Raw genomic sequence first — 12,820 nt, forward strand, 5'->3', positions numbered from 1 at the left:
GATAGATTTATGTAATATAAACATTTTTAATACATTTTCAGTTATATAATATAAGATATGCCAATGATAAGTATTAGAAGATATGCTAATGATTGTACAAAAAGTTGTGAACAAAGTATAAAAAGTATGCCAATTTTGTTTTACAAATAAATGTTGCCAAACGTGCAGAAAACGTGCCTCACAGAATGTTACTCGGCATGCACAAGCTGAATAAGGAAAAGCAACCACCTTCGCCCATTTATTGTGTTAGTGAAGCGTTAGAGACGCCTCCCTTTCGATTCAAACATAGGTACAACCAAAAACATGGTACACACTAAGTAAAACATATCCACATCTATCATTTATGCCGATTCTAACTACCACAACCGAATAAGTAAATCAATTACCGATATTTCGGACTACTATTGTCATAAACAGTACCCGTATCCGTACTAGTTTCTTTACCACGCTTATTTACATAAATGCTTCCGTTGAAAGGCTACGTAAAAATATACAAGTAATAGATTTCAGCCCATATAGAGGAAAAGTGAAAAGTTAATGCCTGTTCCAGCTTTAAAGAAATACGTACATAATATTAAACAGACGGGAAAACCGCTTCATATAAAACCAATTCTCTCTTCAAAAAATTTGAATAACCCACAAATATGTAAATAAATAAAATAATAAAACTATTTTTTCTTTCGCTTTAAACGACAGTCTACAAACACTAGCAACATGACGAATAAATTCGTCATTCCAGAACGAGGAGGAGGAACTTCAAAGGAGATCGGCACAAAAGCCGAATTTTTAGTACTGAAAATCAACGTCAAAACTTCAGCACCGACGCCGTAAAAACGCGCGAGCTAAGGTAACGTCAGCTCTCAGCAATGATCTCTGTTGAGTTTTTTCAAGCATTTTCAGTATTGAAACAAAACGTCGAATCTTTTGCGGAGTCTATGGGTATGCGATCACCTTAACCGTCCCAAACAAACAAAATAAAGCGTCCGAAAGAGAAGCGTCCCCACCGTTAGTCTTCAAGCGTAACACATGATCTCAAGTACCGGTGGCACGAGGCATCCGATCTCAAAACAAAAACTCAAGGCAGGCGACGAGCACGTAGAGAGCCGTGCTCTCGTCGCGCTCGGCGCAAGTCACGCGCGGGCGCGGCTGGGGTGGCGGCGCGGGCGGCGGGGGCGAGGGCGGGAGGGGCGGGGGCGTACTTGCGCGCGCGCGAGCCGCATCCAGCGAGGCGGCGGGCTGCAGGAACCACTCGGAGCGCGTCCGCATCCGCGCCCGCTGCCGCTCGTGCACCTACGCACCGGGCGCCCGGGGACCGCCCTACCGTTACCGCTACTCGCTTGTCCGTTGCTACCCACACCCGCTCGCGACGAATAAATAAACAACCACAGTATGGATTGAATGATTGTTATTTGCTTCCTCTCAAAAGTTATTTAACAAATCATATTATTTCCCTTTGCCAAAGTATAACACCATTAGCTCCCAAAAATTATTATTATGTAAGTATCATGGAACTGTGCGTGAATTGCTGAAGTGTGTGGATGTGATTTTAAGTAAGCGTTCGTCTAGCAAGTAGCCGACTCGCTAGGCGAACTGTACCCGTAATTATCACGATTATAAAAAACAGTGTTGAAAAACAATAACTTTTGTATCGGACATGACTAACATATGATGTATTCTATGCTTGTACTGGATATATGGCAATACAGAAAAGGTTGTTTATATATTCGGGCGAGTTATATTTACAGTTAATTATAATTTTCTTATTTATTATTGGTTATATACATAACACTGAATGGATATTTAAGCGACATATTTCAGTGTCTTAACTAATTTAACTTCTTTCATATAAATTTGACTTGCTTATTTAATTTCAATATTATAAATATATTGATAGTAATAGTATTGTATCTATTTTATTCATCATAATTTATTATTGGTTTCGAAAGGTCAATTTATAGTTTAATCTAACCACCTTACAAGTACTTTTGTTTTTCCTAATTTAGTATGTTAAAATCAACCACATGTTAGAAGCATTAGTTAGTTATTAGATTAATATTAGAAAATAGTAAAAATTGACAAGTTAGGTTATGGACAGCAGAAAGAACCAACCACTACCAATTAAAATATTAACATAATTGTTAATAATAATAATGATTAATAATTATTAATATTATTCGATGATTTTGTACGAGACACAACCACAAATTGACATCAATTTTGGAATAAATTTTAAAAAACCGTAATTTTTCTAAAATACAATGCAATTGTATGTAAATACTCGTCGGAAAATAATATAAGTACATATAAAATTCACATATCAACTATAATAACAAGCGTTTCTTTTAATCCAATCCACACAAGTGTCTAACTAAAGGACAGCCAGCTCACCTTAAATACGTCAAGAGTGAACAGATATTTTACATGCTTTTCTGAGTATAAACCATAGTATGAGAACAAAACCGAAATAAATGAGTTAGAACCTGTTCACACGGTATTAACACCGCACGTTTTATGCAGGACAAATCTTACCGAATACGTAGTGGAGCATACTTTAAAAATATAATTATTCACACGTTGTTTGTACCGGAAAAAACATACACAGTTTTAACTATGTCATTGGTTTTTTACTGAGTGTATGCGTCACTACGTATTAGGTAAGATTTATTCTTTATTAAAAGAAACATGTGTGTTAATGCCGTGTGAACGACGTCCACTGCAATATATATCCATACGGCCATTTGTTTAATTTATACTACTACTACACAACTTAATTTTATTCGATGCTCGTAAAATGATTCTTATTTTAGCATTGTAAAAACTATTATTGCACTAGTACGATAAAGATACACGCACAATTGGTAGACTAAGACCGTACTGTCACTCGACCCTCGATCAATCGGTTATTGTCACTCGATGCTATGAGTACATAGAGCCCTTGGCGTGCGTCTCTCGACTTATTTGCGCACTAGTAACATAAATTAAATAAATAAATATGTTGTAATTTTATAAAAGTTAAAACCACAGATCAGATAATATTAAAAAACATGAATTTAAGTTCCCTTACACATCCAGTGGAAGTTAATATTGATCCAGTAAAAATTAACAATGGTCCAGTAAAATGCAATAATGGCTGACTGCCAAGACGCGCCAATGGTTCATACTCAGAAACAGAGAACACAAGAAATAAATAGAGTTCGCTTTTATTTATCAGTGTTTCTACAGGAGTTTACAGGTCAAAATCTCATCACCGTTTCTTTAAGAACAACCAATCCTTTAGTGTGCGCTAGAAGTCAAACATATCATATTTATAATGCCCGTTAAAAAATATTACGATTAAAAGAGTTAAAAACCTGCACATCAAGAACTTTTTCTCAAATTATTCGAAAGCTATAAAACCGTAGTACAATACTTTCAACTAAATCCTAACAATACTGATAGAATCTTTCAACTCTACATTTGATACAAATAGTAGGAGTAGCGATAGGAGTTCAAAATCTAAATAAAGGGAACATCTAAAATGTTAACTCACTTTTATCTACCAAGATCATCGGATGCAACAAAATAAAAAGATATTTGATCCAAATAAACCGTCTAAACTCCTCAAACACTACATGACTGGTTAAGACGCAACGCACACCAGAGTGGAGCAGAGTGAAATCTATACTTTGGCATAACATCGGGACGCTTTGTTTTGGCTCCATCAACCCCAAAAATTATTTGTGTTTTAATTAGTCTTTCAGTTAAATTATTTATTTCAACGTCCCGCACCAAACAATTTGCGTACACTCACTATCCCGTTATGCAGTATGTGTTCAACGACCAATCGTACGTAGAGAACGCCCGATTGCCATTTCAACCTCTTGTATACTATATATGTGCTAAGTAATATACTTTTATCCAATGAAAAATTGAATAAGTCACAATACTTTCAATTTTTCAACTATTTGAAGTACTGTACTTATTATAAGAGGTTATACGCGTCGAGCAATCCCTAGTCTGAAATTTGTCGCATCCGATGACCGCTGCAATGAGACGTTAGTCTACGGAACACACTCGGTCACAACAGCAGCCTGGAGGCGGTGGTTACCTGCGGCAGGTAGGAGAGGCTCTTGGTGCTCTCCGCGTACTTGTTGACGGCGCGCAGCTCGTCCAGCGTCATGTGCGGGCTGGAGTTGCTGCGCGACGACTGGGACGACGAGCTCACGGATATCTGCAACAGGGTATTTTAAAAAGTTGAAAAGTGTCATACTACTAAAAATTTATTCGATCGATAGGTATGTGCAATAAAAATGTGCATTTATTAAATTTTGCATTTCAAATCTCGCCGCGAAAACGCTACCCGCATCTTTTTAAATTCATGAGTACTTATAGTGGAGGAGAAAACTGATGCTAGAAGGAATTTCGACTAAGTCCCGGTGGAAACCTTGGCGATGCCTTGCGGTACGATAACTTACCTTAAAAATGCTCTCCTCGAGTGAGATGGAGAGACGCGTGCAGGAATCCAGCAGACTGTGTTCAGGGATGATGCCGAGCCCAGCGCCCGCGCCCGTGCCGCCCACAGCCCCCATCAACGCTGGCATTGACTGACACTCCTCCGATTTTGACAACCCTGGCCAGAATTAAAATGATCCTTAGAATACTCGACAGCATTTCTCTGACACCACGGCAGAAAAAAAAATCTAAATTTTGCCGAAACTTTTTAAAATATGTCTTTAAAATATATTTTTTATATTTTAAAAGATTTTAAATACTAGTGCTATCCTTTTCTGCAGAGAGCCTTATGAAAGGGATAGCAATATATTTAGACCGTCAGTTTAATTTAGAGATTGTGTACAACAGAATTAGCCAGACTATCATCTGCAAGCAAATCATCTTTCAGTGGATACTGGAAATGCGTGCTTGTGACGTCATCTACATTTATGTAAAATTATGAATGCGAAAATATGTCTATCTGTCTGCTAGCTTTTCACTGCCCATCAGTTTAATAGATTTTGAAGAAATTTGTTACAGAGGTAGCTTGAATCCCGGACATAGGCAAATTTTTATTCCGAAAAATCAAAGTTCCCACGGGATTTACAACCTAAATCCACGCAGCAGTCGCAAGCATCATCTAGTGTAAAATATAACAAGGAGTGTCAAAAAATCATCGGAAATTTGGTATTTAACAGTGGGCCAAATATACAATACTAGCATATTCCCGCGACTTCGTCGGCGTGGACTACACAAACTCCAAACCCCTATTTTACCCCCTTAGAGGTTGCATTTTCAAAAACCCTTTTTTAGCGGATGTCTACGTCACATAATAGCTATCTGCATGCCAAATTTCAGCCCGATCCGTTTAGTAGTTTGAGCTGTGCGTTGACAGATCAGTCAGTCACCTTTTCCTTTTATATATTTAAGAAGATTATCTTCGAATTTAATACGGCAAGAATCGAATAAATAAAACTGCACATTTGAAACGTGATGTTTAAATACATAAAATGTCTACCATTATAATAAAAGTGTACTTAATTCAAAACGGTGCTTAATTTGTGAAATGTTATTATTAGTAATACAGATTCTGATGGATACGGATGTTACTTGTTGTTTTTGCTAAACGATGAACACAAAATACAAAGTGCTACCATTTCCACGCCCAGTTAATTATGAAACTATGTGAAATATCAATTCAAGTATAATGCGAAATGATAACGGAAACTTCTTAACTCACCAAACTTTATATTACTATACGAAAACTTAACAAAACTTGCATTGTTTAACTTAAAACGTGGACTACTGTGGGTTTGGATTGTCACGACCTGTGAAAATTTACGATCTTTTGATGTTCTTACATTTACTTCCACTAAACATATAGGCTCTTTATGAATATGTTAACCTATTGACTCTACATCGTCCTAGTAAAGTTTTGACGACGATAGAAGTCTATAAAATGCTGTATGTTATAATCCTTCCTTTCTCTTTTCGATTTACAGCGATTACGCACTCATCCGATCCGAGTCCGTGAAAATACGTATAGGTATAAAAACTCGGACCGAACTCGGATATTGCTTACGCCCTAATCCGATCTCTGATCCAAATCTAAGCTAATCAGTGGACATTTTTAACATATCTACATCATATGTCCGATTTGAATCCGAGACACATCCGAGATAGACGGACAGAACTCTGATGACGGAAGTGCAGTGCGTAATCGCTATTAGGGTTTGAAGAATATTGCTATAAAAGGGTCGCTATGCGCAGTAGCTTAGTCGATATTAAAGCGTTTTAGTACTGCCTCAGAGTACACCTGCATTGATCATGAGGCCGTCAACACCGACCGAAATACAGCCCAAAGTAAAGCCTAACAAAGCTGATACGCTTAGTAGTATTTTTACAGCAGCCTAATTAGGATATTGACAATATTTAAAATCATTTCCAAATAAATGCCCGCAAAATAACATCCAATAACGGGATTGTCTAGAACTGGAAAAAAAAGGAATTTTTTGGTGCGTATCAACGCAACGCATATAATTTTATGTTGCGTAGGTTATATGCAGCGTTACGGTCAGCGCACACTAAGCAGCAAGATGTACGAGAAATTTTAATTGGTAATTAATCTAAACTTACTTCAAAATAAGTGCATCATCTAAATATATAAAAGGAAAAGGTGACTGAATGACTGACTGACTGACTGATCTATCAACGCACAGCTCAAACTACTGTACGGATCGAGCTAAAATTTGGCATGCAGATTATGACGTAGGCATCCGCTAAGAAATGATTTTTGAAAATTCAACCCCTAAGGGGGTAAAATAGGGGTTTGAAATTTGTGCAGTCCACGCGGACGAAGTCGCGTGCATAAGCTAGTTAGGTAATTATTTACCAATGAAAATTACTTGAGCATTTTGCTGTTAGTGTACGCTGACGCTCACGTTACGCAGTAAATTTGAGTTATCAAACAACCGGACTTATAGTATTTACTTCTGGTTGGTTGGAGTTGGTTTCTGTACGCACCAAGGAATCCCTACCTTTATTGTATAAAGTATGAATTTTTATCCAATAAGATGCAACGTGGTGTCACAATATCGGCTTACTGCGATCGCCTTGGGCTGTTGCAGTATATGGGATTGTATGGTTTCTTTACCTTCTAAATTAAACTTGTTGCCCCAACGATCACATTCGCACTGAAGCCATGTTTTCTCCGCCTCTAATGACAACTGTCCTGTAACAATCGAGAATGACTTAACACAATAAGAAGACAAAAGATCATCATCATCAGCTATCAGCTTATCATGATCAACCTATGACCGGCTCACTACAGAGCACGGGTCTCTTCACAGTGTGAGAAGGCTTTTGGCCATAGTCTACTATGCTGGTCATGTGCGGATTGGCAGACTTCGGACACCTTTGAGAACGTTTAAATAAGGTTTCTGTGGTGTAACCGTAGATTTTTTCCCCTTACGTGTACTAAAAGACCTACCTACCTGCCAAATTTCATGATTCTAGGTCAACGGGACAGACACGACAGACAGACAGACAACGAAGTGATCCTATAAGGGTTCCTTTTTCCTTTTGAGGTACGGTACACTAATAAGAGTAACTAAGAAGAATTCCGTTACTATGTTTCTATTTAATTTTTTTTTTCATTTATATTAAGTAAAATATTTTTAAAAAAATGTATTTCTCTGAAAGACAAATTACCTATCTTTCAGAGAATTGCAAATAAAATTAATTTCTACTTAGCCGTTCCCGTTCCATGAAAAAAACAGTAACCTTGCTCACATTACGGAAAAACTATAAAAAATTAGTGAAATAAAAAATTGTAACGCTCGAATAATTATCTCGAAACAAAAAGATCAAGGTCGCAACGAAATCTTTATGGTTCTGTAGATGCAAGCAAACATAAGATTAGATAAAATGAATATCTACTAAAACCAAGAAATGTATTCCGTTAACGCTGAACGCGATAATGTTGGAATCAGATTAATTATTGGTTTCGCTAGTTGGAATAAGATATCGTTTTAGAGTTCCCACTTTTTATTTCTCCTAATAACTTAATCTGATTATTTTCCTAATATAAATTAGTCGAAGTCCACTTTAGAGAAGGCGAAAGTTTGATATGCTGTTTTCTCAATTCATGCAACCAGTTCCAGGGTTCTGTACCCAAAGGTGCCAACGACCGTATTACTAAGGTTGAAATTTATAGAGCGCTTTTTGAGTTTGCTTAGAACTAAGTTTCAGTTAAAACAAGACAGATTTATGCCAGTCGTATAGCGCTATCTTGTTTTAATAGTGTCTTAAGTCTGAGCAAAGTCAAAATGCCGCCTCTAAGCCTCCGCTGTCCATCCGTCTGTCTGTCAGCGGACTGTATCTCATGAACCGTACCATATAGAGTTGAAATTTTCAGTTGCAAAAAAACTATAAAAAACCAAGAAGCCGAATTTCAAAATAGCCGCCATTCAAATAAAAAAAAGTACAATATCGTGTAATAGTCCAACTCGCACTTGACCGTTTTTTTTATTTGTTACCGTTTATTTTGATGAAGATTTAGCGTTTCATACCTATGTGCTAAATTCTGGTGCTATGTAACTCAAACGTCTGTAATTATGTTTGTGGAAACACGGCAATGTTGAGTTTCTTTCCGAGTAGCATCAACAGTTTCACAAGAAAATTGCACTAAGTGTCCGTAACAATTGATCCAAAACAATTGCGACAACAGGATTTGATCTCTCCGGCTATTAACTCGTTAATTGTGATAGCCCAGAATGTTTTACGACTGCACCAAATAACTCTTTATATACCGTCGGAATCGGCTTAAAACTGACTTTTCCCAGGGAAAATCGTGAACACAATATTTTCAGCACCATTGTAAGATACACATTCTACATAATAACCTATGGGTTCGACTATAACACGTGAGTAAAGCAGGGTGTGAGATAGGTATGTAGAATGGAAATCACTTACGATAGTTTAAACGCTAAGATACACATTATTTTAAAAGTACTTAATCCCGCATTTTTTCTGAGAGTCATCAAGAATTTCACAAGAAAATTACCCAAGTGTCGTGCCCAATTAATCCGATGCACTTTCAACAACTGGATTCGATGATTGTGGCTATTAACTACTTAAATTGATGTCCCAGAATGTTTTAATACGATACTCGAACGTATAGTACGCGACAGATCGAGATGGCAATTGGGGAGGGAACGTCCCGTACACCCGCACAACCCCTGCGCTAACCCGGTGCGGGCGAGCGCGGGTGACTTGCGGGTGTGCAGGGCGTCCGCCTGCCTCATACCCCGATTGCCATCTCAACCTGTCGCGGACTACACAAGCCAATCATAATTGACTTATGCCCATATTTACGTGGTTCTTATAAAGTAAGAATGATAATATTAGTGTTGCGCTTTAAGAGCTTATCGCGGAAAATGATCATACAGGGGCATATAAAAAATAAAAATAAAATTCTTGAAGTATTCACACATGCTCATGGTGCCAAGACGCTGGCGCTATTGGCAATCTAAAGCAAAGCTATATAAACTATATAAAACACTACATACTAGCATAAGCCTCCTGGTCCCGATGGTGACGCGGCGGCGGGGGGTCGCGGAACGAGCAGATCCATTCGTCCCTAACTCGCAGGATGCGGCCCGTGACCCGCGCGTAGTACTCGTAGTTATCCCTCCCAAACAGATCCCCTGCACTGAACTGCTCGATGAGTTGCCGCATTATACGCGTCGCCACCTGGTAGTAGTTGGACTACTGTTACATTTGAACCACTTGAAATATTGTCAAGTACTTCGTTTATGCTTTTACGTCACTAGTAATATTAAGACCTTTTACACACGGCATTCACGTGCGTGTAAATGATTTTATAGGTACTCAGTGTATGCGCCACTACGTATTCGGTAAGATATATCCTGAAAAAACGCGCTGTAAATGCCGTGTGAATGAGGTTTTAAGTAATCAGGAAATTCAATTTAGCGGAAAAAAATTAACAACTACAAATTAAATACAGGTAAAAGTTTCAAGATCGCTTTTTTGCTCATCGTTTAAGTGTATCTACCTAAATTGTATTTTTAAGGTCAAGTGACGATTCTTTGCAGATAACTAAAAGCTAACAATATGATCCGACAATTAATTAGTGTACCTATCTATACTATACACAAAGGCTTAATCGTGAATGCATAACATCTCACTTTACGCAATCTTATAAAAAAGCTATTTTGTCCTTTAAAATGAATGTCCTGATGTGAAATGATAAGTCGTATGGAATGGTAAAAAGACTATCCGTCCTGTGCAAGTAGCTCAAATTAAATCTACCGAGCCAGATGACTCAGGATGAGATGGGAAATGAGTAACTAATTCAATTTGGTGAATCAAGCGCTTATCTACACTACAGAATGTTGCAAAATTATCATGATACAAGAAAAAGCAAATCGTGACTAAAGTATGTGTGCGTAAGTATTTGCGTGGCTATTCGCTGCTGTCGCACGTTGTATATGCCCAAGCCTTTATAAGACTGGATTAATTATCTAACATAACCTTGTCGGCTTCAATAACATCTATATAACTAATTACGTACATAAAACTTATCCTATGAAGGTGTACAGTGCGTATTGTGGTACTTACAGAGACTTCAGCCTTTAGCAGCGTAATTTAAATTGATTAGTAAGCAAAACTATGTTAAGCTATTTACATATAAAATGTAGTAGTTGTTAGTAGGTACGTTAAATATATAGTCGCATTAAATGCACACTATTTTTAGGGTTCCGTACCTCAAAAGGAAAAACGGAACCCTTATAGGATCACTTTGTTGTCTGTCTGTATGTCTGTCTGTCTGTCAAGAAACCTACAGGGTACTTCCCGATGACCTAGAATCATGAATTTTGGCAGGTAGGTAGATCTTATAGCTGACATTTGGGGAAAAATCTGAAAACCGTGAATTTAGGGTTAGATCACACAAAAAAATTAAATTGTGGCCATGAACTAATAATTAGTATTTTCAACTTTCGAAGTGAGTGACTATATCAAGTGGGGTATCATATGAAAGGTCTTCACTTGTACATTCTAAAACAGATTTTTATTTATTTTTATGCATCATAGTTTTTGAATTATCGTGCAAAATACGACTGTAGTACAGAACCCTCATTGCGCGAGCCTGACTCGCACTTGGCCGGTTTTTAACTTTATACTTATTTAATTTACCTACATATGGAGAAACTCAACTCAATAAATAAATAATAAGTTTTTTAACTTCATCAAATGCGACTATATTTTAGAAAAAAAAAAATTATTCACACATAAGTAAAAATATATCACACATAGAATATAATATTAGTCATGTATATTTTTTATTTTACAGCCATATCCATACAATACATGTTTTGTACATTTTTTTGTACGGAAATTCTCATGTTCCTATTTTAGCGTTTTTATGTTATAACTAGCAACCGCCCACGGCTTCGCTTAGCGAAAATATAAATCAAATGGATTTGAGTATGTATTTTAATTATTATTTGATAGAATATTCCGTTGGAGTTTCGAAAAATCCGGCCTCAGACTAACGTAACGAAATGTGTTTGTAATTTGTATACCTTCCAGGAACCATTCCAATTAGACTTATGGATTCCAGAAAAATCCAATCTAAGTTTCCTATTATCTTAAAACATATAAACATCTGCTGAAAACTGGTCAAGATTGCAGTTATCAGATTACCTCAAGCGTTATAGCCATTAATAAGGCACTTTGAATTGAATTGTGTTGTCTGATAACAGGAAGGTACCGACGATCTAACTGTAACTTCTGATAAGGGAACTAAGACATTACGAATTTTTTACAGACCCGTCGAGAATACATACTAATATGATAAATATGAAAGTGTGTATGTCTGTCTACTACGTTTTCACTGCCCACCCTTTAAACCGATTTTGACGAAATTTGATACAGGGATAGCTTACATCTTGGGGATGAATATTGGCAATTTTTCATCCCGGAAAATCAAAGAATTCCACGGGATTTCTTTATACGTGCATCAACGTGAATCAACACGAATGAAATCGCGGGTATCATCTATTTGGAATAGAGATAGCTTGCATCCCGGAGACCACCATAAGGTCCTCCAAGAAAGTCCAAAAGTCATTTGTGGGTATGGATATAACCTTTTATAATTAAATCCCGCAAACTATTTTGGACTTACCTTTGCACAAGTTTAAAAAATCTATTAAAAATATGCTTCTGAAAAAAGCATATTACACAATTGAAGATTATCTAAATTATATAAGAGCGTGGATTTGACCTGCAGCTCATTCCAGCAACGCACAAGACTGCAAATACTATTTTATACATGGCATAACCTTGTACTTATATCAAATATTTGAAAAGAACAACCGCCGAGTTTCTTGCTGGTTCTTCTCGGTAGAAAAGGCATTCCGAACCAGTGGTAGATGCATCCGACTATTCGAAAGTACTTGTAAAAGTTTATTTGAATAAAAAAGATTTTTATTTATTTATTTAAATTAGGTATGTTGCGATAAAGAATTTTCTAGTTTTATTGTCAAATGGGTGTTGTATTGCTCATTGCTGACTAAGCCGTTTTACATTTTATCTAACGGCGAAATTCCACGGTTGAATTCAAAACTACTTCCGCTCATAACTGCAATTTGTATTGTCTGCTAAAAGTCCATGCTTAATGACTAGTGCTAAGTAATTTGTTTTTCTATTAGTCTGTTTTTTTTTAATAAAAATAGCGAGCCAACGAGCATACGGGTCACCTGATGTTGGTTTGTCCTTCAATCACGTCGCAACGGAGCAACGGATCGACGTGTTTTTTTTTTGCATG

General features: G+C 37.0%; 1 protein-coding gene across 5 annotated transcripts in view; it reads right to left on the minus strand.

Moving 5' to 3' along the window:
- The window catches only part of RhoGAP71E (Rho GTPase activating protein at 71E), a 53,024-nt gene that overhangs the window by 18,757 nt on the left and 21,447 nt on the right, over positions 1-12,820 (minus strand). For 2 of the 5 annotated variants that reach the window (XR_011237954.1, XM_034979881.2), the window contains exons 6-10: positions 10,612-10,623; positions 9,540-9,723; positions 7,124-7,201; positions 4,455-4,609; positions 4,088-4,210 (exon numbers count right to left, since the gene is read on the minus strand). Coding sequence is in view for 4 of the 5 variants with exons in the window: in XM_034979881.2 (XP_034835772.1) it covers positions 4,088-4,210; positions 4,455-4,609; positions 7,124-7,201; positions 9,540-9,723; positions 10,612-10,623 (552 nt within the window). In the remaining variant the exon portion in view is untranslated. Of the gene's footprint in view, positions 1-1,040; positions 1,291-4,087; positions 4,211-4,454; positions 4,610-7,123; positions 7,202-9,539; positions 9,724-10,611; positions 10,624-12,820 lie in introns of all 5 variants that reach the window. The other 3 variants (XM_069505647.1, XM_069505648.1, XM_034979880.2) reach the window with 3 other exon arrangements.

This window comes from Maniola hyperantus, chromosome 21, assembly GCF_902806685.2.
Source record: "Maniola hyperantus chromosome 21, iAphHyp1.2, whole genome shotgun sequence".
Classification (NCBI taxonomy): domain Eukaryota; kingdom Metazoa; phylum Arthropoda; class Insecta; order Lepidoptera; family Nymphalidae; genus Maniola; species Maniola hyperantus.